Source organism: Trichomonas vaginalis, chromosome III (genome assembly GCF_026262505.1).
Source record: "Trichomonas vaginalis G3 chromosome III, whole genome shotgun sequence".
Classification (NCBI taxonomy): domain Eukaryota; phylum Parabasalia; order Trichomonadida; family Trichomonadidae; genus Trichomonas; species Trichomonas vaginalis.
Genome location: NC_067205.1, coordinates 22,215,128 through 22,242,644, shown reverse-complemented (window position 1 = coordinate 22,242,644; position 27,517 = coordinate 22,215,128). Strand labels below are relative to the sequence as shown.

The following is a 27,517-nucleotide window of genomic DNA, read 5'->3' as shown; positions in this document are numbered from 1 at the left end:
CGTATACCATTAGATAAGAAAAATACTGTCAGAGAGGTTTTGAAAAGGCAGAGTATATTGACTGGGATAGTATATCTTCTAGACTATTATATAGTGGTTCTATAAGAGTTCATGACATTGAAACACTTATGTCAAAAGTTTTATATCTTAACTATACAAAGGTTTTCAAAGAGGACATAGAAAAATATATTGAGGGTATAGAGTTTGTGAGATGTCATTGGACAGAGTTGTATGAAAATATAAAGACAAGGAAAATGTTTTCTTTATAGTGGACCCGCCGTTCTATAACACATGGGATTTTCAATACAAGTAGACTGGACTTTGAGAGACTCTTTAGAAACTTTAGACGTTTTACATAACCATCCATGCTTTTACTTTACATCCGATAAAAGTGGTTTGGAAAGTGTCATGAGATGGTTAGAGGACACATGACTATGAGTTTTAGATACGATAAGATAGAATATGAGAGAGGTCCTATAAAACTGGAGAAAAGTGTCATAACAAAAAAATTTTACTAGTAAGTAAATGTGGTTTGAAATAGGACTACTTGTTTTAGGTTTTTTCCATTGTGTCATTTATTTATTTGACGTGGCAGAAAAGTACAGAGAATATGAAGATGAACCAATGCCTGCAAATTTCAGTATATGTACTCGTAAGAGATATTTTTATCTAATATTAATGGACGCACAGAACTTAGCGAATGCACAGCAACCTGGACAACCACCCAGGAATTATTCCAAATGAAGTTAGAATACAAACTGCAATGGCAAACTATGGTCAAGTGCCAACAGATGTACAAATGCAAACTGCCATGTCAAATGACGCTGCGTTAGGCTTACCACCATGGTATGCAAATATGAGATGGAAAGAGTTTTATACAAACCCCGAAGTGGGATATAAACAACTCTATGCAGATGACGCGAACACAGGAGTTGACCCAGAGTATGTTTTCTACCAGAGGAGAAATAGAATGTATGAGCTCCAGTTAAAGAATGCTATGGAACTCAGAAGGAAACGTAAGAGACTAGGTGGACATTAGATTTTTACATATAGTAAAATGGGTTTCTTTGGAAGAATAGGAAACTTCTTTCGAAATGTTGGAAGAGGTATATGGAATGGAATAAAAACCGTCGGAAGAGGAATTTGGAACGGAGTCAAAAATATTGGCAAAAGAGTAGGTCAGTTCGTTGGTATTATACCTAAAGACCCTGAACCAGAAGAACAAGCTCCTGTTATACAACAGCCTGAACCTGCACCACAGTCTAGTTGGCAACCAAATCCAACACCTCAACCGTATTAAAAAATTATATTTTTATCGTTCGATAGTAGTTGTATATGAAACTAAGTTCTAAGTAAAACGCATGGTATAATGGAATTATTCTTTTTCTTCCATCTGTAGTAAACCATACTTGAAAGTCTGAAATACTTCCACTTGGTGGTTCGTATAACTTTGTAGGTTTTTCGTAAAAGTCATTTGCCAAGCATAAAAAAGTTTTGTGCACCAGAAAATGAAGCATGAACTATAATAGCATCTGAGTCGAAAACATTTTCATATGTTCCATTAGGGTTTTCGACTTCATAAAAGTCCGGGTGTACTGGATATTCTGCAGGCTGATTTAACATCCTCAGAAACCTATACCATGCCAAGTTGTTATATTTTGTAGAAATATAAACGTCTTCTCCAAGGTCTTCTATTCTATTGATTTTAACAGTTGCATTTTTCCTGTCATATATAATATCGAGATGGTACTCTCCTTCGTCAATGTTGTACTGTTTTGCATATTCGAGATAGATATCGTTTATTTTTTCTTGAAAAGCTTGAAGAGTTGTTTCTAAGTTTACAAGCAAATTCACTTGTAAAAGTTTTCCCTGTTCAAATTTCTCATACGTACGTTTCTCTTTGTTATAGTATCGAATTTCAAAAGCGACCGTAAATGGGAAACCATGTATGGCTTCTGAAATGAATTTCATTCTACGAAAGCCAATAGCTTTTGTGACGGATGGGTCTCTTAGCCATCTTAACGGGTAGTCAAAACGATAGCCTTCATGCTTTACGGTCTCTGTCTCAAACTTTTGACCGACATTCGTAAAAAGTTCATCTAATGGTTTAGTTGTAGCAACTCTAGAATTTTCTTTTTCTATTGAAAGCATATTTTATCTAGAATAAAAATGTCGAAAGAAACAGCGTCTATGAGAGAAATACAACATAACCGACAACTCATTTTGCAAGCTCTAAATAAGAACACAACAAACTTTTCAAACTATTCTAAGATATCTGAGTCATTGAAAGAAGGAAACTTAAAACTGACGATAAACCCATTGACAGACGAGTTTCTGTTTCAAGACAGTAAGAACCATACTGTTTGTGTAAATCCAACAAAAGGAACTTTAAACGAGAAGCCTATAAAAGAACTTCTTTTGAAAGCAGATGTTGACAACAAAGCTGACAAAGAGTATGTCATTGAAAAAGTTCAAGAAGAACATGACAGAGCAGATGCAACATATGCAACGAAAGAACATACTCATCCTGAACTAGCGGACAAAACATATGTTGACAATAAAATGTCAAGTGAAGTGACAAGAGCTGACAAAGAATATTCTAAAAAGACTCATACACATACCATTGCAAATATTACAAACTTACAAGAAACCTTAAACAGGAAAAGTGACGTTGGACATACACATACCATTGCAAATATTACAAACTTACAAGAAACCTTAAACAGGAAAAGTGACGTTGGACATACACATACCATTGCAAATATTACAAACTTACAAGAAACCTTAAACAGGAAAAGTGACGTTGGACATACACATACATCTTCTGAAATAACAGACTTAAACGTTAGCCTTGAAAAGAAGGCAGATAAGAACCATACACACGATTTCTTCGCAACTGTTGGTATAGAAATATTGAAGGAACGGTTGAAGAAAACTGGTGGGGATGTATTAAATTGGAAACCTCCTAACTTTCCACAAGGTTTAACATCGGAGGATGACATAACAACGATGAAATACACTAGATGTAGAAATGTCTATGTCATGGAGGATGAAAACAATGTTAAATTCACTGCTCAAGATTTATATGATAAAAAAGCTGACAAAACAGAGCTTCAAACGTTAAAGACAGAAATACTTCAAACAGTATATCCTATAGGTTTCTATTTACACGTCAATGAACTCTACCAAACCAGAAGTAGTACTTGGTTTTGGAACTTGGACTCAAATAGTCGACAGGTTTTTGTATTGTGCAAACTCTTCAAAGGAAACAGGTGGAAGTAAAACGATTTCAGGTGAAAACCTACCTGCGCACAGTCACTACATAGATTTAAGTACATCTCAAGCAGGTTGGCATAAGCATAGATTTTGGGATTGGTCAGCAATGAAAAAAGGTAAAGGATATGATGTTAAAGACAACGTTCAGTTTGCTATAAATTGTTTCTGGGGTAGCACACAGGGAGAAGGAAACCATACACATCGCGTTTCAGGGTATACACAAACAACGGGACAAAGTAAAGACTACATGCCACCTTACATGACAGTTTACGCATGGTATAGAAACGCTTAGTCGTCATTTTCAACTTCTTTAGCATATTCGTCAGGAGTTGTCTTATATTTGTTAGGAACTGTCTTTGAAAGTATACCACCTTGAACTTTGACAAGTTTGAAACGAGGTCTGACAATAGTAGTTTTATCTTCTGCTTGCAGTGTGTACATTTTGCCATGTTTGCCTAAAACTTCATAATATTCTCTTGTATACTTTCTTCTATTTTTACGAACACGAATGTGAGTACCTGTCGAGTTCCCATTGTTGTCATAGTCAATAGTATTTTCATATGGGTCGCGTTTAGGTATTTCTATTTTTACTTTGTCACCTTTCTTAAGTTTGAAGCCTGGCATTCTTTCTTGTTTGTCTCTTTTGACTAAACTATTAAATATATAGTCTTTCTCTAAGTCGGGGTTGTTTTTCATTTCTTCGGGGGAGTGGTTTCCCAAACCTTTTTGTTTACGGGTATTGTAAATATTTAAAACTTGTCTCATCTTTGCCATGGAGAAGTGTCTATATTTGTCGTCATATGACATTTCATTTACTTCACCACCTTGTGGTTGATTTAAGTCTCTTAAGATTTTTATACAACTGTCAATGACACCAAGAGCAGAATGGTTTTGGTCGACAATGAAATATTGGTTTACATTTTTTGAACGCAGATAGTTTTTAATATCGTCTGATTTGAAAGAACGTTCACAGTCAGATGTCAGTTTTGTTGGATGGTATTTGTCAACGAATATTGTCAAAGCAGTTTTCACATCTAAAATATTTTTGGACTGTAATGGTATGGCTTCACAGTATCTTGTGTTTTGACCGACAAATATTAGCCAGTATGGAGGTCCATCTGTTCTAACTCTCGGAATGTTTCCAAGATATCCATAAACCAAGCATTTGGTGTTGAACTAAAGATTTTTACCATGAGTGCTTTCTTTGTTGCTTTGAAACATACGGGTCCTTGTTTGGATTCGTCATTTTTACCCATAAGAAATGGGTTTATTTGGCGCATTAGCAGGAGTTGCATCCAGATTTTGCCCGCAGTGGGAACAATAGCCAGAGGTGCATTTGGAATTGGAAGGAAGATTTTGAGTACATTAGGTATACTTAAAGAGAAAGCACAACCTATTATACAAACTGTACAGAAAGGTTGGGATGTAGCACGAGATGCAGCAAATCTTATTCCAAATCCTGAAACAAGAGGAAAAGTTCAAGGATGGATGGACAATGTAGGAAGAGAAGCAGGAAACTACTATAACAAAGCAAATGACTACTATAACCAAGCAGGGCACTATATGGACCAAGGTGAAAGATTCTTTAACAGAGGATATAACCATGCACAACAATGGGTAAACAATAACCAACCTCAACCGCCTCAAACGTGGGGAATGTAAAGTTTTTTTACTGAGATGAAATGAACAATACAGCATTGAGACAAATGGGTTCAAGAGATTTGTCGGCTTCCAGCAGTTACACAACGTGTTTGTCAAGTTCTTCCTATACCTCAGGAAGTTTTAGACCGACTTAAAAAACCTAAACAACCAGTTGAAAACAAACCAAACTAAAATTTTTTACTGAGATGAAATGACCGAAGAAGTTGAAACCGGTAGATTTGACACCACAAACAAAAAGTTCAGACACCATTGTCAAAACCTGTCAAAGAACTACAGATGAAGAGAAAAATTCAATAATAGAAAGTGCCAGGTCTGGAAATACAAACCCTAACTATAAAGTCACTTTTCATAGAAATGGAACGGCTAGTATCTCAAAAAAGAAACAGACTCTCACAAATAAAATATTGAAGTCTGAAGGAGTTAAAGAGACAACAGATGGGAAGGTATTCTTCACTGACCAACAGTTCATTATAGAACATCTCATTGACTTAGAGTCGAAATATTCTAAACTTTACAACAAACACAAAAAGTTGAAAGGAAAACAAAAACAAATGGCATATGATATTTATGAAGATGTTGACGACACAACTGTTCCTGCAGGTGAGGTAAAGTCAGAGGAACCGAAAAGTGACGAAAAACCGATAGAAGAAGGTGAGCCAAAAACTGAAGATAAACCAAAACCAAAGTTTAGTTTCCAAACTAAACCAAGTCAACCTTCATTAGCTGGTATGGGTTGGCGTCAAAGGCTTCTGGTAGCTGGTGGTTACGTAAAGTAAAGAAAACAACATATTTTTTTTATTTTTCAAAAATATATATTTTTATTTTATTTGAAATGTACGCTGAGTTTGTTGGAGTAGACCGTTGGGAAACTTGTTTGTTAGATGAGAAATATGAAATTCACTGTTCTGAGCCTTTTGAAATAAGGAAGAAAGAGACAAAAAGAGTTTTAAGCGAATGGGAGCGAAATGACGGATATGCTACTATGAGGATTGGTGGAAAACACTATTTAAACATGTTGTCATTGCAACTCATTTTATACCGAATCCTAACAATTTACCTTTTGTGACCATATAAACCATATAAGAAACGACAATAGACTTGAAAACTTGCGTGGGTCACTTGTTCTGAAAACAATAAGAACATAGGCAAATTTGAGATATTGTATTCGAATTTGTCGACGAACTAGAAGATGAAGCAATTGAAATTACAGACTATGGTAAGCATACGTTTGAGTTTTACTACTATAGCGAAGAACAAGACTCTTTCTACTTTTATACCGGCGTAAACTATAGAAAATTACAAGTATGTTTTACTAAGGCGGGCTATGCTTATGTAAACACTAGAGATACAGATGGAAAACGCGTTCGAATACTTTTAACAAATTCAAGAAGCTATATGGCATACCATTTTAAAACATTTTTTAAACATATATTTTAAACATTTTTAAAAGTATATTTTTACATATATTAAATGTTTCAGGTTGAAAAACAAAGAACAAAAGCAGCAGATACAAAACCGTTAGACTATATCTTTACAAATGCCGGTAGGAATATATCAGATGAAGAAATTTCATCCGGCTCCTACCGCTTTGACTTTCCAATTCGTTGGCTTCAAAGTCCTTCAGATGCAAAGGCAATAGGATTTAGAAGAGTTTTGTTTTCAAAAAGAACTAACGCGTTTATGTTTGCGGTATATTTTCATGGGCGGTATAGAGGTCATGATGGTCTACTAGACAAATTTGACGAAATGAGAATCTTTACGGTTCGTTCAGACGAAAGTCTTGAGAAGACTCTAAATGACTTTCAAACTCAAATAAACAAATATTATTGGGAATTTCAAGAAAAATACGACTCTTTACTAAATGGAACATACTATCTGAAACTAGAATATGACAAGATGAACTCCACAGTTTCATTTCAAAGGATTGAAAATAACCCTCCAAGAGATACACAGTTTTTATTTTGGCAAGTAGACAAACGTTCTTGGGCACAATTTCTTCGGTTACTAAACCAGAACGAACCATTACCACCTGACGGTCCGTTCTGGTTTATACGCCCACCAACAGATTTGACAGTTTATAGAAACGTGTTTGACCCTCAAAATGTTATGTGTCATGCAAGTTTTAGTTCAAGCAACAATAGTTTTCTTTGTATTGGTAAGGACTTTTATGACTTTGCTTCTAAATTCTACGAACCACCTAGTAACAGTTTCTCTGACTTTCAAGTTTGGTTCACAACAAATGGTGTGCAACATATTGTTCCATTGTACTACGACTTTTATCTCGAATTGTCTTTCATATATAACTACGGAGAAGTGCTGAAAAAGTATTGAAAAATATATTTTAGGGTAGAAGGGTATATCTACCCCGTTTTCTACCCTCTTTTCTACCCTCATGAATTTTCATGAATTTCCTTAAGATAGAAAAAAAGTGAGTTAAAATGAGATTTTTATCGTTGTGGTCCGACGGTTAAGCCACAAACGAATGTCCGACGGTTAAGCCAAAAATATTTTTTATTTTTATTGTAAGAACAGTATGACAGTCGAAGCAAAAACGTTCACGAACAAATCTAATGGCGAAACATTCACAAAAGGCACTTACAACGGTATTGAAGTCTTACGTAGAGACAAGGATGGTTATATAAATGCAACAAAGATGTGTCAGCAGTTTAGGAAAGACTTTAGAAGGTTGTTGGAAAATAAGTCCTGGGAAGAGTATTTTGAGGCATTTTGTGAAGAATATACCAACCCGCGGAATTCCGCGGGTTGCTTTTTATACACAGTTCATGCAGGAATTCCCGATGAAATCAAACAGGTTAGAGGAACGTATGTAGACCCAAGACTTGTAAACTATATAGCAATGTGGGCTTCTCCAAAATATTGTATAGCAGTTGGAAAAATTTTGGACTCCATAGACAAGAAAGTTCATGAGAAATTAGATGAAGAAGAACTTGAAGATACAGTAGAGAATGCTAAACCTTTGTTCGAAGAAGAAGTTAGAAAAATGCATGAAAAACAAATAGAACATGAACGTGAGATATGTTCTGGTTATAGGGACTCTCCATACGAACTAGACCAATGGGAACAAGAAGATTTAAAGAGAGAATTTAGAGAATATGAACTCGCTAAAATTTCATTAGAAGCTGCAGAAAAGAAGTTAAAAGTTTGGGGTCGTTTTGTACAAAAATATTGTGAGTAAATGAACCATTTTTTTTCGACAAAAATATATTTTAGGGTAGAAGGGTATATCTACCCCGTTTTCTACCCTCTTTTCTACCCTCGTAGAAAACACACAAAACTCTTGAATTTTGTATAAAAAAAGCAACCCGCCGTTTTCCGCGGGTTGGTATATTCTTCACAAAATGCTTGTTTTGAGGTCGAGCCATTTTTGGCTCCACCGTATTTTTAAACCAAACTCGTTCATTTTGTGCTGAAATAAAATAAAGGTAGTCCCACCAAAAAATATTTTTTTATTTTTATTGTAAGAACATGTCAGCAACAACAGCACCAAACTCGTTAGTCATGAACCCAACTTCTATGTTAGTAGAGATGAAAAGCTTCATTCCTTCTTCATATACTTTCGAAACAGAAATCCAGAAGATAAAGCAGGAACTTCTCCAAGGAGATTTAGACTGTAGTGCAAAAGATGAAACAAATGAACAGTATCTTTATGAAATGCAGGATATTATTGACCATCTACCTAAACTTCCTGAAATACAACAACAAAAGCTCACTATTCCAGAATTCGATGAAATTGAAGTCAGACTGACTGACTCAGTTGAAATAAAGAAGTTCATTCGTAAGATAAACTATGAGTTTCTTGGATTTCATTGCAACCACAAAGTCATTGACATATATAAATCTGAAGAATTTAAGACCTACGACAACTTTGTTTCGTTAGTTGCTGAGTGTGTCTTGCAGATAAGAGATAAAGATAGAAGAGGTAAGATATGGAATGAACAGATAAAACCCGCAACTTTTGAGTTAAAGAAAACCATCTACGCCTTAGTCATACTAGCAGGACAAATTTCAGAATATAACGCAAAAATGAACTCACAATGTTCAAAATGTAAAGCAGCAACAAGGAAATATAACTACTCCGTCAAAGAGATAGAACGTATGCGAAAAGACCATACTGACTTAAAGAAAGAAGTAGAGAAACCAGCAGAAGATAAAATGGACATGTTGACATTTCTGAACAAAAACTATCCAACTGCTAACGATTTCCTTCTTTCAGATGTCAAGAAGAAATATAAAGAAACCTTCGGCATAGTTAAAATTTTTGATATCCTTCGTGAAGAAATAGAAGCTACAAAACTGTTTAAAGTCATGAACCATCACAACATATACCATGTAAAACGCTTGTAAAATAACTGGGGTAGAAATGAGGGTAGAAAACGGGGTAGATATACCCTTCTACCCTAAAATATATTTTTATTGAATTCTGTATAAAATTCTGAGTAAAATGACATATGGAACACATACTTTTTCAGTAAGGACATATGGGGTAGAAATGAGGGTAGAAAACGGGGTAGATATACCCTTCTACCCTAAAATATATTTTTATTGAATTCAGCAACAAATTTCATGAATTTCCTCATATGTTTGCTACCCTCGGAAAACCGAGGATAGAGATTCCATTCGAAAATCGTAAAAAATTGCGACCCGCGGAAAACCGAGGAACGCCTAAAACACATGAAAATCGTAAAAAAATGACCAAATTTCATGATATAACTGTATCTTTTATACAAAATAAAATAAAAGCTAGTTTTTTTAAAATATTTTTTTTTATTTTGTATGTAAGAACAGGAAATGTCAAACACTGAGTTTGAAACAGTTAAAAAGATAGACAATGAGACCAAGGTGGTTAGAATAGGTGATTTAAACGTAAGATACTCAAAGAAATACAAAAAATATTCTTTGTCAGACATTTTAACACTATCTGAAGGAAAGAAAGCACACGACTGGGTTAAAAATGCTTCTACTCAGAAAATTTTGACAAAAAATCCTGAGCTTATGATATCGGTAAGATTCTATGGAACAAGAGCATATCTCATCGACAAAAGTCTTATACCAGTAGTTTTGTTCTGGATTGACCCAGTTGTTGGATATAATTTCATAACATATGGTTCATTCGATACGGAACGTTGCAGTGAAGGCTTACTTTACATCGTTCAGAAACCAAAGGACTTCAATACAAAGAGATATAAGATAGGAAGAACATTTAATATAACTCAAAGATATGACAATATAGTCAATAGAGTTAAGGTTGCGTTCGTTAACGATATGAGAGCTGCTGAAACAGAACTACTTGAAAAGTTTGAGAAGATGTATGGTGCTCCCACGAAAGGTAGGGAAACGTTTGAAGTAGATGAGATAGATAAAGCTATAAAATTATTTGACGAAGTTGCTGAAAAATACATGTAAAGCGTTTATTTTTGGTCTTTTATACAAGATAGAAAATAACGCTAATTTTATTTTTTTTTATTTTTTTATTTTGTATGTAAAGACAGATATGTCAACAACAGAGAACACAACAACAGTTATAGTCCATGAAGCTATAAATGAAGAATACGAGTGGGTTCAGTATAACAAACAGTTACGTCTCATTCGTTCGGTCAAAGACGATATGTACCAAATGCAAAGTATTTTGACAGCATGTTTTGCGCCAGATACCAAGCTTCCTAAAGACTGGTTTAGGAACCAAAGCACTATTGAACTATTAAATGAAGCTGAAAATTCGACTACGGATTTTCTCGTAGTCGCAAAAACTCGAGTGGGAGAAAAACCCCAGTCGCCAAAACTCTATGAAAACAGTGAAGAACAGCGAGTGGGAGAAAAACCGCAGTCGCCAAAACTCTATGAAAATCGTGAAAAATTGCCAAATGGTTTGAGAGGATATTATGTTCATAGACTTCTTGTAAATAATGTGGCACAATGGGCTTCAGCTCGCTATTCTTGGTATATTTGTAAACTTCTTGACGAAATTCATAGACAAGAACGTGAAGAGATGGAAAAGAAACTTCAAGCAAAAGATGAAGTCATTGAAGCAAAAGACAAAACCATACAGAAAAGAATACCACGTTCGGTACCAAAAGGAAAGGAAAAGAACTATAAGTATATGATTTATACTGAAGAGATGGAAAATGAAGAAGACAGAGATATGGTTATGTTGCATTTAGTCAGAAGAAACAACAAAAGCTTTTACGACCTTGCTAAGATTTACAAATCTGACAGAAATTGGTTCTATCGCGAAAACTTACCGATTTCAATGACACCGAATGAAGATGTTAAACAGATAGTTCAAGATACGTTACCTCAAACACACTATGATATGAAAGGTTGTACAATACTTACCTTCAAAGAAGATTTGCCATTGTTAAAGGAAAAAATAACAGAGTATTTCGACAACTTCAAACAAGTAGGGTAAATTTCAATCTTTATTTTTACGCTTGACCTTTACATTCTGCCTGAGGAAGTCTTTAACAAGCTCGTTAATTTCAATTAGATAAATTGCTTCGTCTAAGGGGTCAAGCTCCATACTGAGTCAGTACAATGTTGTACTTTTTCAAGACAATATTGTACTTTTTCAAGACAATGTTGTACTTTTTCAAGACAATGTTGTACTTTTTCAAGACAATATTGTACTTTTTCAGAACAATGTTGTACTTTTTCAGAACAATGTTGTATAAATTCAGTACAATGTTGTATAAATTCAGTACAATGTCTCTCAAATTTGAGTACAGCTGTACTTTTTCAGAACAAGTCTTGAACTTTTTCAGAACAATGTTGTACTTTTTCAAGACAATGTTGTACTTTTTCAAGACAATATTGTACTTTTTCAAGACAATGTTGTACTTTTTCAAGACAATGTTGTACTTTTTCAAGACAATATTGTACTTTTTCAGAACAATGTTGTACTTTTTCAGAACAATGTTGTACTTTTTCAGAACAATGTTGTATAAATTCAGTACAATGTCTCTCAAATTTGAGTACAGCTGTACTTTTTCAGAACAAGTCTTGAACTTTTTCAGAACAATGTTGTACTTTTTCAAGACAATGTTGTACTTTTTCAAGACAATATTGTACTTTTTCAAGACAATGTTGTACTTTTTCAAGACAATGTTGTACTTTTTCAAGACAATATTGTACTTTTTCAGAACAATGTTGTACTTTTTCAGAACAATGTTGTATAAATTCAGTACAATGTCTCAAATTTGAGTACAGCTGTACTTTTTCAGAACAAGTCTTGAACTTTTTCAGAACAATGTTGTACTTTTTCAGAACAATGTTGTACTTTTTCAAGACAATGTTGTACTTTTTCAAGACAATGTTGTACTTTTTCAAGACAATGTTGTACTTTTTCAAGACAATATTATATTGTTTCAGAACAAAGACGGTTAAGACACAAACGAATGTCCGACGTTCCTCTTCCTGAATGTCTTCCAAAGCCAGAAGAACCGACAGCCCCAGCACCACAACAGACTAAGACTCAAACTCTTACATTTTTCAAGCTTGACTTTTTACAATTTGAACTTTGTTCGCGTAGATGTGAATTCTGAAAGAAGTATGAGGGTCTTGTATGACTTTGTACTTCTCCCATAGTTCATGTCTGTCAAACTTACCTGCCATGGACTCTTTCATAAGTTCCATGAAATCGTCTTCGGACAATCCAGGGAAAAGTATGATATCAGTAAGTATTCTCTTTACATCCTTACTTAAACTCTTGGCTGTCTGTACACAAATGACAACTGAAATGTTAAAGTGTCTGAGCTTCTTAAGAATTCGACACATGTCTTGTTCTCTGTTCTTTAACAAAGGATGAGAAGCAAAGTCATCTAAGATAAGAAGACATCTATGAGGGTAAGTCTTCCAATCGTACGATTGCAATTTCTTCGAAATGTATTCTATCTCTTTCTGTTTGTTTCTGAAGTGTTTCTTCTCTAATATTCTCTGCATTTCCTCATTTGGGTCTTTAAACTTCGAATTTATATACTCATTTATAGCATTGTACTTCAAAACTCTTCTTTGGTACTTCTTTATCCAATCTAACAACTCAGAGTCTTTTATACATACTAACTTAGACTTCTTTATAATATCTTTGAACGAATTGACGGTTTGGTCGAATTGACCAGAAGTACTACAAATGACAACTAACTCATAGAATGGGTTCTTCTCATCTAGTTCTTGTTGTTGTGCAGCCATTTTAAGATAAGTGAAAGTCTTACCCGACCCAGGTGGTGCGATTAGACCTGTTATACCATTCTGAGCAAATAGGAACTTGTCATGTATGGGTTTTATCTGAGCATTTTCTAACTTCCTCTTGTTCTTGTTTAAAACATTCTCAAATTTCTTGTCAATGTCAGCAAACTTTTTTTCTAACATATTTTTAGAAAAATTAAAAATTTTATCTTTTAGAAAATGTCTAGCGATTTCGCTATCTATATTCGAGACAAGCTTTTCGACTCTAAAACTTCTGTCGACCATAAAATCTTACATAGTGTAAACAAGAAAGGTGAATTTGTTCTAAAGTTCTGTTTCTGGGAATATGACAAGAACCATAAAACATTAGGCAGAGAAGTCTTAAAATTTGTCAATGACAGACTTGTTGACAGAGATGACACCGATTGGAAAGCTGAAGTCCAACAAAAGTTCTTAGAATGCAAAGAAGACACATGCGCTGTTCTTGAAGATGAAATAGAAAACAGAATAGAAGAGCTATTAAAGGACAAAGAACTTTTACATAAATATGGTTGCGCCAAATTTGACATAACTCCACCAGAGAAGAAGAAGAAGAGAGAAAAGAAAGAAAAGAAAGTAGAAGAAGAGAAGAAAGAACCTGAACCAGTTCCAGAGAAGGTGAGATATGACATGTAAAAATAAAATTTTATTTTTAGAACATTTCTGGGTCAATGTCAATGTTCTCTTCCTCTTTAGGAGCAAACACTGGCTTAGACTCTAAAATCTTTTTACCTAATTTACCTTGAACTTCAACTATCTTAGACTCATAATATTCATAGTCGTCTGCTTTCTTTGGTTCATAAGGTATAACAAGTTTGTATGCTTTGCCTTCTTTAAGGTTTGAGAACCTTCTGTCAAAATTTTCTTTGACTGCTAACAAACCTTCTATGTCTAAGTCTTCAAATTTCGCACCATTTTTAGTCACAATAGCAAACTTAACTGGTTCGATGTTCCAAACTTTGTCAAATGTAGACTTTTCAAAATGGTAGAAGTAAACATTCAAATAAGCGAATGGGTCTAGTTCTTCTTTGACTTCTGTCATGTACTTGTTGACTGAAATATATTTCGTCATCTTTTCTATCGGATAAAAAAATATTTTTTTTATAAAAAACGTTTTAAAATGGTATGCCATATAGCTTCTTGAATTTGTTAAGAAATAGTCTAACGCATTTTCCATCTGTATCTCTAGCGTTTACATGAGCACAGCCATCCTTAGTAAAATATACTTGTAATTTTCTATAGTTTACGCCGGTATAAAGGTAGAAAGTCCTGTTCTTCGCTATAGTAGTAAAACTCAAACGTATGCTCGCCATAGTCTGTAATTTCAATTGCTTCATCTTCTAGTTCGTCGACAAATTCGAATACTATATCTCTAAATTTGCTTTTGTTCTTATTGTTTTCAGAACGAGTGACCCAACGCAAGTTTTCAAGTCTATTGTCGTTTCTTATATGGTTTATATGGTCTACAAAAGGTAAATTGTTAGGGTTCGGTATAAAATGAGTTGCAATGACAACATGTTTAAAATAGTTTTTTCCACTCATACTCATCCTAGCATATCCGTTATTTTGCTCCCATCCGCTTAAAACTCTTTTTGTCTCTTTGTTTCTGACTTCAAATGACTCACAACAGTGAATTTCATATTTCTCATCTAACAAACAAGTTTTCCAACAGTCTTTTCCAACAAACTCAGCGTACATTTCAAATAAAATAAAAAAATATTTTTTTTAAAATTTACTCAGAAAAATTTTTCTTTGTATATACGCCGTTCTGAACATCTAAAAGATTTTTGACATTTGCCAAGAATGTTCGTTTAGACGCTGTCATATAACCATACTCTTGACAATATTGTTTATATTCATCGTACAACGACCTTTCATCTAAACACTCAAAGTTAGTCTCATCTATAAACAGTTCATATACACTCTTGTTTGCTTCTAACAATGTTTGTCTTTCTTCGGTATGTGGAATTTGTCTTGGATTGAACTTAGAAATATCTAATGTCATGAAATATGAGAACAAGTGGTTGTAAAAGTTAGGTGTCAAAGTTTCTGCTAAGTCGTCAAAATATTCTGTATCTTGCATATGAGCTTCTGACGTTCTGACAACTACATATCTTCTGTCAGAACTTTCTAACTTCATCGGAACGGCGTTGTTTGAAACCATAATGAAGTTTGCAACATTTTCACAAACTCTTTGGTCTTTATATTTTCTTTCAACAACTCCAACTTTGTCTGTTATAAGACTCTTCAAAGCATCTGAGTTCAAAACTTTTGTTGTATCTATACTTTGAAGTTCGTTACATACTATAAGTTTCATATTCTCTATTGAAGAGTTAAATTTACCGCAGATGTTTTCTAAGTTTGTCATATTAGGGTTCGAATAGCCCTCTAACAGTTTGCACAAAATATCTGTAAAGAAAGTGTTCTTACCAGTTCCTTGTTTTCCAATTATAATGAGAGCAGTTTCATTTTTAGCACTTGGATATTGTAAGATGTTTGCAAACCAACATAAGATATACTCATAAACCTTTTCGTTTCCATTGCATATAATTTCTTTGACATGGTCTAACCAAGCTTCTATAATATTTTCTTTCCATTCTACTTGTTCGTATTTATATCCAGTGAAGATAGAATAGAAGTTTGGAGAAGGTGTATAAAACTTTATACCTCGAACTGAAAAATCTTCTAACTTCGACAATAAGATATCCCAAGCATCTAACATCTTCATACCAACTTGTACGACTTTTATTTTCTTAAGTTTCTGTCTACATTCTTGTTCTGAAACTATGGTTGCTCTTGGTTTGTTAAAGACAACATCCCATTCTTTCATGACATAACATTCTGGGGCAGAGTCGACATAAATGACTAAACGTTTCAAATTCTCGACTGCTTTGTTATAGTCTCGAAATGGACACATATTTCTGAATGCTTGGAAGTCATAAAAATCTGAAACATCTATTCTGTACATTTTTATAAAAATAAAAAAAAATATTTTTTTTATTCTTGACTTTTTGTTGCATTTGTTCCATTTGTTGCATTTGTTGTTCTTGAGCTATTTGTTGTTGAAGTTGTTCTTGTAGTACAATACTTTCACCAGTTGCATCTTCCAATTCGAAACTTTCTGCCGTCATTGACAAATACATAGGACATAAAAGTTTTACAGGAACAAAGTTTGCGTCGACTAAGGTTAAGTTTATGTTTGCTAAAGTGTTTGAGTTTACTAAAGCTGAAAACTCTGCATTCGAATGAACAATAGGCAAACCAGCAGAGAAAGTGTTGTTTATACGCATGAGTATTTTTGGTCATAGTAGTTTCTGTCGACATTCGAATAGCACTTTGAACCTAAGTTTGAAACAATATATAAAATAGGTGTACTTAAAGTCAATGGAACAGAACCTTGTATGACACCTTTTCCTGTTATAGGAAACTGTTGGTAGTAAAAACCAGATATAAGTTTTGTATTATAGCTCATATCGTTTATAGTAAACTCAGTCGGACATCCAAACATAATGAAACCTGCTCTAGTTGCAGCACATGTTACATCCGTCCTTAAAGTATTAAATAAGTCAACAAAACCTGTTGGTGGTATATCTGAGTAAGTATCTTCAAAGAAGTATTTTTTACCATTCACAACAACAAAGTCTTCTGGTGTCAAAAGAGCAAAACAGGCTTTAGTCGTCATTGTGTTTAAAGTTAGTTTACAATACCGTCCTTGAGGACTTTGTAAGTTTGTTGTTATAGAATTATATGACTCAGGGTTTTTAGTCGTAATAGTATAAACCACTATGTCTTCTGCCATTTACTTAGCAAGTAAATTTTAATGAAATGTTGTGGTCGTCAAATATTTTTATGACGTCTGGGAAACTATACTTTAAGTTCAACGTTTCACCTCCTTTCATAACGTATATCTTGTCAATGACATTATATGAAACACCACAGCAACTAACGTCGGGTTCTATTTCTTTGATGTTTATATCGTCTGCCTCTGTCAAAAGTTTCAATAGTTCTTTCAAAACTTCATGAGGTGCAATGACATATGAGTTCACTTTTACAGGGTTGTGTTCGACCAAGTTTAACATTATACCCAAAGCCTGACAAATCTTCTCCTGAGTTTTAAGTTTGTCTTTAAGTTGTTGGTAGTCGTTTCGAATATCTGCAACAGAACTTAAGTCTCTGCTAACTTCAGGGTATGTTGGTTGTTCTTTTACAGGAACAATTGTTATACCATCTTCGTCTTCGTATGGTTTCTCCACTTCAACATCTCTTTCTTTGACATTGACAACAACACTTTGACTGTTTGTTTGAGTTGGTGAATTTAACTTCACATCTGCCATCGCCATTAAACCTTTTGAAACACTTACGCTTCTATTTTTCGGAAATGACATTTTACTTAGAATAAAAAGATGGACGTATTTGAGTATCTCTTCGAATTGAAGCAAAACAAAGTTTACACACACAAACAATACAATCATTGAGAATAGTTCTTTATACAAACAATGGAAAATGTTATAGAATAGCAGTCTTTGCTGAACCAAAATATTTTCATAAAGCAAAGAAAGTTGGTATAACTGAAATGGTGAAAGTTCTTGAAGCAGACAAAAATATAACAACAAAACTGACCGATATTTCTAAAGGAAAGTTTTTAATACAATATTATATCAAAACTGGCGTACTGTCAATATTTGACGGAGAGAAGTCAGTTCAAGAACAACTTACTGACCTGCTGCCAAAATCTGCTCGATGGAAGCTGTCGTTATGCCAATCTGAGGAGCCCCAGCAGGTTTCATCGAACGAATCTTCAAAAGAGCATCTTCCGTGAAAAGTGCTATTGGTTTTGTAAACTTCTTTGCTTTCAATTCATTTGGACCGTCTCTGTCACCAGTATATTGTATTTGAACTGTACCAACAGTTGAAATACCACCCATAAAGTCTTCTGAGTCAGCAAATGGAATGCCAAGCCAAAAGTTTGAACGGTCTCCATTTGTATATTGAGTTTTTTGACCTCCTGTATGAGTCCATACTTTCACATATGGCATAATAGAACTTTGCATTTCAGGGTTAATGGTTGTTGTGAAGTTGTTGTTAAAGTTCATAGCATCTAATGTCAAGTTGTATGACCTCATATCCTCAACTGTAGAATATTCTTCTCTTGGATAATATTTGCCATCTATGTTTATATGGTATTTAATACCAGGGTTGTAGAAGCAAGAATAGTCATTTATAGTTCGTCTGAACAGTACAAACATAGTATCTGCATGTTTCATTGCAGTTGTTAAGGCAATATCTGTTCTTGCACCTGGGTCAGCACTTTGGTTTCCAACTTCACCTGCAAAGTCTTTGACAGATATTTGGTGTATAGGGAACATAAGTGGAACTGCAATATATTTGGCAGCTAAAGCATTTGAAATATCTGGGTCCAACATATAGACTGCAAGTCTGCTTTCTATTCTCTTGCATTCAAATTTTTCGCATGTGAACTTAACTGGGTCCCAAGCATCTCCAGCAGCATTGAAATAATAGTTTACTTCAGTGTTGAGGTTTGAGAAACCAAAGTCTAAGTCAACTTTGTTTTTGCAAAAGTCGGCGAATGACATTTTATTTGTTCCCACTACTTCTGTAAGAGTGAATGGGTCTTGTGTTGGTGCAATGACTAAGTTATTTTTGCTTGGAGTAAGTTCGATAGAAATTTTTCCTGCCCAGTTTGGCAAGTATCTTAAAAACCTGAAGATGAGGAAAGATGACAAAGGAACTCTAAGTTTCAATTTTACTTTGGTTACTGCTGCTGCATTTTGTCCAGAAAGGTCAACATAAACTCCTGGAACGTTAGGGTCAAGTCTTCTTATTTTCTCAATAGTTGCATACTGGTCTGTTTGTTCTCTAGCTTGTGGTTGTACTGAGTTTCTCAAAGCGAACCATTCATAGTTTGCCCATGTTACTGTTTGAACTAAGTCAGAGTTAGAATATATCTTATATCCATGAAAACTTCTGGAGCATATTGGTATCCGACATAGAAAATTCCATTGCAACCTTTCTTGTCAGACAACTTGGCAGAAGGTTTTATTTCAATGTCTTGTTCCACGTATAAGAAATGAGTTGTCAATAGAAATAATATGAAACCTGTCGCAAGCAATATCTACTGTTGTTGAAGAACCTTCTCCAAACTCACCTACGTTTCCATAAGAAACAGCAGTTGTATATTCGTAAGTTCCAGGAACTATTTCTGACCTTCTAATGGCATTGTCGCATTCGTTATACCATTCGGAAACATTTCCATTCATAGCATCCAAAACTGTTGGCGTTATATTCTGAGCGGCGTACATTTCATATGAGTAAAAATATAGAATAGTTGGATTTATATGTCATAATAGAACCCACTCCGACCAAGCTTTACTTTCTTCCTGACTGAGTTTTTAACTCTTCTTTTTCCTTCATTGCCCTCTGCTTGAAGTTGTTGCATCTTTGCATTATGTTCATCTAGTATGTTGCAAATTTCCCATGTCCTTTTTGCCTTTGGGCTCTGGTCGCCCATCTCAGGTAACCTATATCCTAGAAAGATTTTGTCATAGTTTGTATTTGAGTCTTCGCGTATTGTTTGCATGACTCTTTCCTGAGTTTCCGGTTCAAGCTCTTCAAACAGTGCCTGTCCATATGGAATATGCTCGTTTCCAAATATATGTTTTTGTAGCCATTCTGGTTTTCTTTCCATGTTACCAACTATATCTTTTGTGAATGGGAAAGCTTCTACCCAATCTTTCAGTCTTGCGTCGTTTATTTCTGTAGTTGGTTTTATTTTGTCAAGGAACATGTTTTTCAATACTAACATTTCATTTGGTACTGTCCATTTGAGTTTTCTTAAATATTCATCCCTTCTCGGTTCATTGTCTGCAAAGTAAGTTTTTATGACATTTTGTAAACTTTCGTTTGCAAGGTCATGTACAATAGGTTCTCTTCCTTCTCCCTCCCTAACTTTCTTTCTAAACTCTTCACCAAATATACCATCTCTATGGTTCTGTGTAGTTCTTTGAGATAAATGTTCTAGAACGTCAGGTGTTATATTTCCATCAGCCATGTTCATTTCATACTGGTCCAAAATATCTGCATGTTTCATATCTTTCAATGGCATTAAAGCCGCGCTTAAAATACCAGCTATATCTGGTTCACCATTGACTTCCATTGCGTCTACAACTTCTTGGAATTGAGGTTGTAAGTTTATGAACCACCTATCCGGGTTAGCTTTATGACCCCATCTCATTGTAGTTCCATCGTCTGCAGAAACAAAAGTAGGTTTGTTTCCATCTTGGTTAGGTTCTGAATGAACTTTAAACAATGTTTCATTTCTATATGTTTTCTTGAAATTTAACCTTTTATCTTCACCGAGTTCATCCGAAGATTGAACGTTAAATGCTCGTAAGTAAAAAGGGTTGTTGTATTTGTGTACATTTTTTTTCAGTTCTTCCATTCTATGCTGGATATTTTCATCTGGTGTTGGAGTCTTTTGTATGTCGGCAAACATTTTTCGATATTCTTCTACTATGTCAGCTGAATTTTTTTTGACTCTTGGAAAGATTCCATATTCTCCGCATACTCTTGTTGAGGGTCAAGATTTTTCGGCTGTTCCAAATCTTCATCTAGTTCTGTGAAGTTAGTTTCCAAAGGAAGGACTTGTTCGTTTCCTTCAGGCTCTTCTAGCTGTTGTTGCTGAACTATTTCTTCCATGTCTGGTTGTATCTGAACTTCTTCCTGTGGAGTTTCTTGTACCTCATCTGCTGGCATTTCATATATTCCGAGACCGTTTTCAACAATTTCCCTATCTACGTCATCCGCATTCATAAGCTTTTGTTCTTTCGTTCCGTCTCTATTTTTTACGCGTTTCATGACGAAAGTTGAATTGTCATTTAGCTCTGACATCAAATATCTCGGAGTAAATTCATCCATGTCATTTGGATGATATGCTATTAAATCATATCCCTTAGCGAGCTTGTATTTTCCAGGTTTGAGATTATATCCGTTTTGGTGCTGAGCCATAAAGCTAAATAGGTTCGGGTCAGTATTTCCATCCTTGAACTTTCTAATAGCTTCTTTATATCTGTCACTAAAGTCAACAGTATCTGGGAAACCACACTCTTCTTTAAGCATTTTTAAGAATTCTTGGTTTCCTTGTTCTCTACTTCTTTTATGTCCTTGCTCTGTTGTGGTTGTTGTTGTGCAGGGTTTTGAACTGTTGGTTGTTGTGCAGGGTTTTGAACTGTTGGTTTTGTGTTGGTTTTGGTGCATGCCTGTGTCTGTGTCCATGTGACGATGTAATGTTCTAGGTAGTCCTGGTGCAGGTGCTTCTCTTGGAGGGTTTGGTGGTTATAAGTTCCACCAGCTGGCACATATTTCCATCTGCAGCGTAATGTCCTACCTGACTTTTCGTTCTTAAGAAAGCATTTACTAGGTCTGTTTTGGTCTGTTGGAAATCTTTTTCTTGACTTTCCACAACAGTTGCTCTAACGGCGTCATAGGCACTTTGAACTGCCTGTCTCGTTGCTGCATCTGTTATTTTCGTCATATTTTGTGCTACTTCTTTAACTCTTTGTCGAAACCTTCAGACTTCAGTTTCTTTCCAGATGAGAAGTCGTTCACTTGTTTCACCTTACTATGAAGAGCTTCGAAGGCGTTCTTAAAGTCAGCATTTGTTAAAGCTTCATTTGAAACTGTCTTCATCCGCTTGTATTTTTGTCCTTATTGACCCTATGAGTTGGGCTGCTTTAGCGTTGGCTTGGGCATCTAACCAGTCATTGTTAGCTTTTATATATTCTGCGCTTTTCATTGCCTTTTGCATGGCTGCGTCGTTATTTTTACTTTCTTGCGCTAAGTTTTCATACTGTACGGTTTGGTTTTGCAACTGTAAAAGTTTTTCTGCCTTTACATTTGCTTCAACTTCTTTTTTATACTCATCGCTATCCATATATGTCTTCAGGCTTTTTGTTTTATTTCTTCATCTTTCAGTACTTTATATTGAGTAGTATGGTTTTTCAAATTTATGACATCTTGTTCCATTTTTGCTACTTCTGCTGCTTTTTCTGACACTTTTTTCGCATATTGCTCTGTACTTAGTTCTTTCAGTTGTTCTTCTTTCTTCTTTTTCTCTACGTTTAACTCATTGAGTTTCTTTGTGTGTCTGTCATATTCTAGTTTCTTTTCGTTTTCACTTATTTGCTTCTGTATGTCTATGTTTGACTTTTTGACATCTGCTATTTGATTTTTGAGTGAACTCAAATTCATTTGACTTTGAGGGTTATAGGCTGTTCCGTCTGCAGCTCCACCATAGCCTGCCATTTTCGCTAAAAGTGCCGCTCTTAAACCTCCACTCTGTGCACCAACAACTCGGTTTAAAAGCATAGGATTGCTTGACATTTGTTGCAACATAGTGGGGTCATTCAGCATTTGTTGTTGCAACTGTTGTTGTGGTGTTAGTCTTACTATTGGATGTTTCAATGCTCTCTTCCTCTTACGTATATTCTTACGTAGCTTACGTGGCATTTTAAGTGAAGTTAAAAAGCGGCTTTTGACAGATGTTTTATTGAGACTTCTTCGTAAAGACTTTGTTGAGACTTCTTCGTAAATGACCCAAAAATATATTTTAGGGTAGAAGGGTATATCTACCCTCTTTTCTACCCTCTTTTCTACCCTCTTGAATTTTCATGATTTCTTCGTAAATGTTTTGTCAAGACTTCTTCGTAAATGTTTTGTCAAGACTTCTTCGTAAATGTTTTGTCAAGACTTCTTCGTAAAGACTTTGTTAAGACTTCTTCGTAAAGACTTTGTAAAGAAAGTTCATGAAAATTCAAGAGGGTAGAAAAGAGGGTAGAAAAGAGGGTAGATATACCCTTCTACCCTAAAATATATTTTTGGGTCATTTACGCTCATTGTCTATGTTTTGTTGAGACTTCTTCATCTAATTTCTCATGAACTTTCTTGTCTATGTTTTGTAAAGACTTTGTCAAGACTTCTTCGTAAAGACTTTCTTGTCTATGTTTTGTAAAGTTCTTCGTAAAGACTTTGTAAAGACTTTGTAAAGACTTTGTAAAGACTTCTTCGTAAATGTTTTGTCAAGACTTCTTCGTAAAGACTTTGTTGAGATTTCTTCGTAAATGTTTTGTCAAGACTTCATTATACTCATTCATCCTCAGGGCTAGAAGGCACGAAGTGCCTGGAAGCCCCACTACCTTTTTTTTTTTTTTTTTTTTTTTTTTTTTTTTTTTTTTTTTTTTTTTTTTTTTTTTATAATTAACATATTCATAATGTTTCACCCTTTCAAAAATATAATCCTTCTCCTCTCAAATAAACGTACATACGGGTGGCCTCTTTTTTCAAAAAATTAAAATTTGAAATTTTGGGCTCAAATATTAGAGATTTTTTCAACCTTCAACGATATATGTTGTCTATATCAGACCTCCTTTCTTTTTGATACTTAACATTGTTCCTAAATCTTAGCCGTTAAGGCTGTTCTGAAAATATTTTTTTTTCGAAAAAATTCGAAAAAAATTCTTAAAATTCAAAAATCCCTTAATTCCTGAGGAGTTTGGGAAAAAGTTTTTATATGAACATGTGTATATTATATGAAGTATATTGATAAGGTAAAAATCAAATTTTATTGCATATTCATCGAGAAAATAAACTAACGAATCCCTCAAAATTGAGAGGGTAATCCTCCTCATCTCAAATAAACGTACATACGGGTGCACCCTTAATATTTCTTTTTTTTAAGAAAAATAAAATGAAATATCTCAATTCTAACAAAATAACGTCTATCTATTCAAATTTTTTACATTCTTTTGGAACATTGTGATACTTACGTTTGTCGAACTTTCTATCGATAGCGTTTACACACATAATATTTGACCTTGAACCTATTTTACTCCAAGGTCAATTTATATTTTCAATAGGTTCTCAAATTTTGAAATGTTTAGGTGTCACCTTTAGAGGATTTGAATGCTGACCTTCCTCCTTCGACCTATTCTTTCTGTTTCTGTCAATAAGCCAGTATTCATTCCTATTGAAGATAATGAATCCGATACTTCAGGTGTACCATATGCAGATATCGATATTACCTTATCAAAATCATTTACAAATTCTGCTCGCGTAAATGAAGCTTTATTTTTCATCTATAGCTATTTCTAATGGCGCATATTTCAGCAATAACTATGCATTTGGCACAGGTGTTGCTGCAGGATCAGGAGGTGCCATTTTTATCTCCTATTCGACATTAACTTCAACAGGTACATCTCAAATCACATTCTATCAAAATGAAGCTGGCCTTGGTGGCGCTTTTTGCGCTTTAGCATCTCCAGTTTTACTAAACAATATATACTTCAATGATAATAAAGCATACAAATTTGGTGGTGCCCTCTACTACCAAGGAGCATTAAAACAAGGTGCAGCTGATCTTGATAGTGCCCATGTCCTTATTCTCAAAGAAGTCATATTTAGAAATAATGATGGTGTCGAATATGGTGGAGCCATATGTTTTTCATCAGCTGCCGATGCCTACTTTGATGGATGCACCATCGAATCTAATACAGCATCATTCGCAGGCGCTGGTTTGTATTCATTTAATTCAGATGTGGTCAAGATTTTCAATACAAAATTTATCTCTAACAAACTATCTCCCAAAAAATTTAGACAATCTGATGGTACGGTTCCCAAAATTAACAACAATTTTGTATTAGATCTTAATAAATATAACCCACGCTTTAGGTCTAGAGGTGGTGGTGCCATTTGTTTTGTTTCTGATAACAAAAAAGGTATTTTGCCAAGCATGCAAACCACATCTAACAAGAAAAGGTTCATAAATACCATGAAGTGTTGTTTTAAGTCAAATACAGCCGGTTCTTATGCTACAAGCTTTGGCGGTGGTCCTGGTCATGATGTCGTGCTCGATGGCTTTGTACACTACATCTCAATGGAAGATGCAATTCAAGGATACACGGAAACGAACAAGAATCTCTTCATCTCTCACACCTGCAAGAGCTGGAATACAGATACTGCCACATCCCTGGAATTAAGTCTATTTGGCATGAATCAAAAATACCAAATGGAGACTATTTGCAGTATCACAACAGATTCTAGATCTTCAACAGATGCAGAAAGTAGCGTTAAATTTACAACTGGTGTTAGAAATGGCGATGGTACTTCAAGGGTTTCTTCTCCAACGCCATATAGTTATCCTAGAACCCCAATTACAAGGCTGCCACATGCGACGACGAAATCAACCAGTAGGATGCCACCATCCAAAAGGATCGATTTTACTCTTAAGACTCTTTCTGTCAAACAAACTTATCCAGCAACTCCCTACAAAACTGTTCATTCAACACCACATTCAACAGCCCACAAGACACCTTTCTCTACTGCACACAAAACTCCTCACAAGACTCCATTCTCTACAGTGCATTCCACACCTCATTCAACAGCTCATAAGACTCCTTTCTCCACAGCGCACAAGACTCCATTTGTTACAGTATTCAAAACTCCATTCTCTACTGCACACTCCACACCTCACTCCACATTCAACAAAGTTCGCTACTCCGCATTCGACATTTCACTCCACTCCGCATTCCACCCCTCATTCCACTGCTCATTCTACTCCTCACTCTACTCCACATTCGACAGCGCATTCAACACCTCATTCCACTCCACACTCAACAGCGCATTCGACAGCTCATTCGACACCTCATTCGACACCACATTCAACACCACATTCAACTGCTCACTCCACTCCTCATTCTACTCCACATTCAACACCTCATTCTACACCTCATTCGACAGCACATTCCACACCACACTCAACACCAATCTACACTATTTCTCCTTCAAGATCAATCGCTCTTCCAATCAGTGTAAGAAGTGTTGATCCAGGAAATGGCAGAGATACAACAACATCAATCATCAGAACATCAACAATCATTGAAACAACAACTGATCCATTCAATACAACAACAATTATCAAAGTATCTTCAGGTGGAGTTATCACTTACGTTGAAACAGATACTGAAGTAACTCTCACATTAATCCAAATCGAAACTGAATCAACTGTCATGTTAATTAAGGATTCAAGTGATGAAAACACACCAAAGAAGAAGAACATCGTACCAATCATCGCTGGAGCTGTAGCTGCTTTCTTGGTTCTCCTCGCAATCATAGCTGTGATTGTTTGGGCAATGAAGAATAGAAATGACGAGTCGTCAGAGTACTCGGCGGTCGAAATGGCTGAAGAAACAGTTGTGGCCGCTGCACTGCCATCATCAACACCAATCACTAACGACAACCCTCTTTGGACAACGTCAATCACGAAGGACGAAGACGATCCATTCGCAGAAGACTTCGAAGAAGCAGCGGCAACAAGCTTCTTCAGAATTGCAGATAAGCTCGCTATTTATGATGAAGATATTTAATCTCTCTTTATGTTATATATGTTCAAATTATCTCCGAATTAAAAATTTTATTATAGGTTTTTGTTTATTAAGTCAATATTTAATTACCATTTAAGGTAACATATAACATATTTCATTCCGAAGATAATCTAACTAATATTTGAATGTGAAAAATTTATTGAATCAAAGAATTATTAAAAGAATAAGCAAAACAGATTTGGCATCTGGAGATAAAAATTTTGTATATGAAACTAATACATGGATAAAAAAATTCTCAGATCATTTTATCAAAATTAATGATAATTTCTTATGAACATACTTTGATAAACCTAAATGTAAATTCCTCCCTAACTCAGTTGGTTAGAGTGTCAGACTGTTAATCTGGAAGTCGTGTGTTCGATCCACACGGGAGGAGCTTTTTTTCTTCTTCTAATTTTTTTGTTGTTTTGAAAAACATGCGAAGAGACATTTATACTAGAAACCTGTGCGATTGATAGGCTGTAATGAGAATATTCCTTTCGAAAATATCAGATAAAATGACTTGTTTTGGCCATCTTCCGACTAATATTGAGAAATGCTTGATTATGCGTAATAAAATTTACAAAGACTTGTAGGAATCAATGTAACATTGATGCAATCGATTTTACGATTAAAATTTCCAACTTTGGAGCGTTATTAATTAAATTATCGGGTTTGATTTGTCGGGTCAGGCCAAAAAGAGTCAAGATATGGGACATTCTCTAAAGAAGTTTCTGTATTAAGCTTTACCAACTGAACAGGTAGCAAGTATAAAGTCTGTCAGCATCCAATTCATTGCAATAAAAAAATTAACTGATCTGAAAATGTTTTTACGGGCGTGTATTATTACAATTTTGATATGTTTCCTAAAGCAGAAGAAGTTGAGAAGTCAAATGTTTTGAGCCATT

The 27,517-nt window shown here is 34.9% G+C and overlaps 12 protein-coding genes, 1 non-coding gene and 2 pseudogenes across 15 annotated transcripts, besides 1 other annotated feature; 7 read left to right on the top strand and 8 right to left on the bottom strand.

Annotated features, from left to right (window-relative positions):
- Window positions 1-763: 763 nt before the first annotated feature.
- On the top strand, window positions 764-1,039 carry TVAGG3_0742890 (uncharacterized protein; the record flags this gene model as incomplete). The annotated part of the gene is made up of 1 exon (XM_051244938.1): window positions 764-1,039. One exon carries the CDS (start codon window positions 764-766, stop codon window positions 1,037-1,039), a length of 276 nt encoding a protein of 91 aa, XP_051091525.1.
- Window positions 1,040-1,057: 18 nt separating this feature from the next.
- Window positions 1,058-1,300, top strand: TVAGG3_0742880 (serine threonine-protein phosphatase family; the record flags this gene model as incomplete). The annotated part of the gene is made up of 1 exon (XM_051244937.1): window positions 1,058-1,300. The coding sequence occupies one exon, from the start codon at window positions 1,058-1,060 to the stop codon at window positions 1,298-1,300; it is 243 nt and encodes an 80-aa protein (XP_051091524.1).
- A 1,118-nt stretch (window positions 1,301-2,418) lies between these two features.
- Window positions 2,419-19,442: a mobile genetic element.
- Window positions 7,472-8,134, top strand: TVAGG3_0742870 (uncharacterized protein; the record flags this gene model as incomplete). The annotated part of the gene is made up of 1 exon (XM_051244936.1): window positions 7,472-8,134. One exon carries the CDS (start codon window positions 7,472-7,474, stop codon window positions 8,132-8,134), a length of 663 nt encoding a protein of 220 aa, XP_051091523.1.
- TVAGG3_0742860 (KilA, N-terminal/APSES-type HTH, DNA-binding family) lies at window positions 10,451-11,365 on the top strand (the record flags this gene model as incomplete). The annotated part of the gene is made up of 1 exon (XM_001288345.2): window positions 10,451-11,365. One exon carries the CDS (start codon window positions 10,451-10,453, stop codon window positions 11,363-11,365), a length of 915 nt encoding a protein of 304 aa, XP_001288346.2.
- On the bottom strand, window positions 12,445-13,320 carry TVAGG3_0742850 (protein of unknown function, DUF4106 family; the record flags this gene model as incomplete). Its single annotated transcript, XM_051244935.1, has 1 exon — window positions 12,445-13,320. One exon carries the CDS (start codon window positions 13,318-13,320, stop codon window positions 12,445-12,447), a length of 876 nt encoding a protein of 291 aa, XP_051091522.1.
- Window positions 13,357-13,812, top strand: TVAGG3_0742840 (uncharacterized protein; the record flags this gene model as incomplete). Its single annotated transcript, XM_051244934.1, has 1 exon — window positions 13,357-13,812. One exon carries the CDS (start codon window positions 13,357-13,359, stop codon window positions 13,810-13,812), a length of 456 nt encoding a protein of 151 aa, XP_051091521.1.
- TVAGG3_0742830 (protein of unknown function, DUF4108 family) lies at window positions 13,829-14,248 on the bottom strand (the record flags this gene model as incomplete). Its single annotated transcript, XM_051244933.1, has 1 exon — window positions 13,829-14,248. The coding sequence occupies one exon, from the start codon at window positions 14,246-14,248 to the stop codon at window positions 13,829-13,831; it is 420 nt and encodes a 139-aa protein (XP_051091520.1).
- TVAGG3_0742820 lies at window positions 14,292-14,874 on the bottom strand (annotated as a pseudogene). Its single transcript has one exon. A coding segment is annotated over exon 1 (583 nt).
- On the bottom strand, window positions 15,463-16,093 carry TVAGG3_0742810 (uncharacterized protein; the record flags this gene model as incomplete). Its single annotated transcript, XM_051244932.1, has 1 exon — window positions 15,463-16,093. A coding segment is annotated over one exon (631 nt), but the record flags the coding sequence as incomplete, so codon positions are not given.
- On the bottom strand, window positions 16,980-17,516 carry TVAGG3_0742800 (protein of unknown function, DUF4106 family; the record flags this gene model as incomplete). Its single annotated transcript, XM_051244931.1, has 1 exon — window positions 16,980-17,516. The coding sequence occupies one exon, from the start codon at window positions 17,514-17,516 to the stop codon at window positions 16,980-16,982; it is 537 nt and encodes a 178-aa protein (XP_051091518.1).
- Window positions 19,443-19,528: 86 nt separating the features above from the next.
- On the bottom strand, window positions 19,529-20,350 carry TVAGG3_0742780 (protein of unknown function, DUF4106 family; the record flags this gene model as incomplete). The annotated part of the gene is made up of 1 exon (XM_051244930.1): window positions 19,529-20,350. The coding sequence occupies one exon, from the start codon at window positions 20,348-20,350 to the stop codon at window positions 19,529-19,531; it is 822 nt and encodes a 273-aa protein (XP_051091517.1).
- Window positions 20,351-20,455: 105 nt separating this feature from the next.
- On the bottom strand, window positions 20,456-21,312 carry TVAGG3_0742770 (annotated as a pseudogene). The gene has a single exon. A coding segment is annotated over exon 1 (857 nt).
- Window positions 21,313-22,199: 887 nt separating this feature from the next.
- TVAGG3_0742760 (protein of unknown function, DUF4106 family) lies at window positions 22,200-22,701 on the bottom strand (the record flags this gene model as incomplete). The annotated part of the gene is made up of 1 exon (XM_051244929.1): window positions 22,200-22,701. A coding segment is annotated over one exon (502 nt), but the record flags the coding sequence as incomplete, so codon positions are not given.
- A 1,454-nt stretch (window positions 22,702-24,155) lies between these two features.
- On the top strand, window positions 24,156-26,658 carry TVAGG3_0742750 (bifunctional inhibitor/lipid-transfer protein/seed storage 2s albumin superfamily protein family; the record flags this gene model as incomplete). Its single annotated transcript, XM_001318155.2, has 1 exon — window positions 24,308-26,071. The coding sequence occupies one exon, from the start codon at window positions 24,308-24,310 to the stop codon at window positions 26,069-26,071; it is 1,764 nt and encodes a 587-aa protein (XP_001318190.2).
- Window positions 26,659-26,932: 274 nt separating this feature from the next.
- Window positions 26,933-27,006, top strand: TVAGG3_0742740. Its single transcript has one exon. It is a non-coding gene; the product is annotated as a tRNA-Asn (tRNA).
- The last annotated feature ends 511 nt before the right edge of the window (window positions 27,007-27,517 follow it).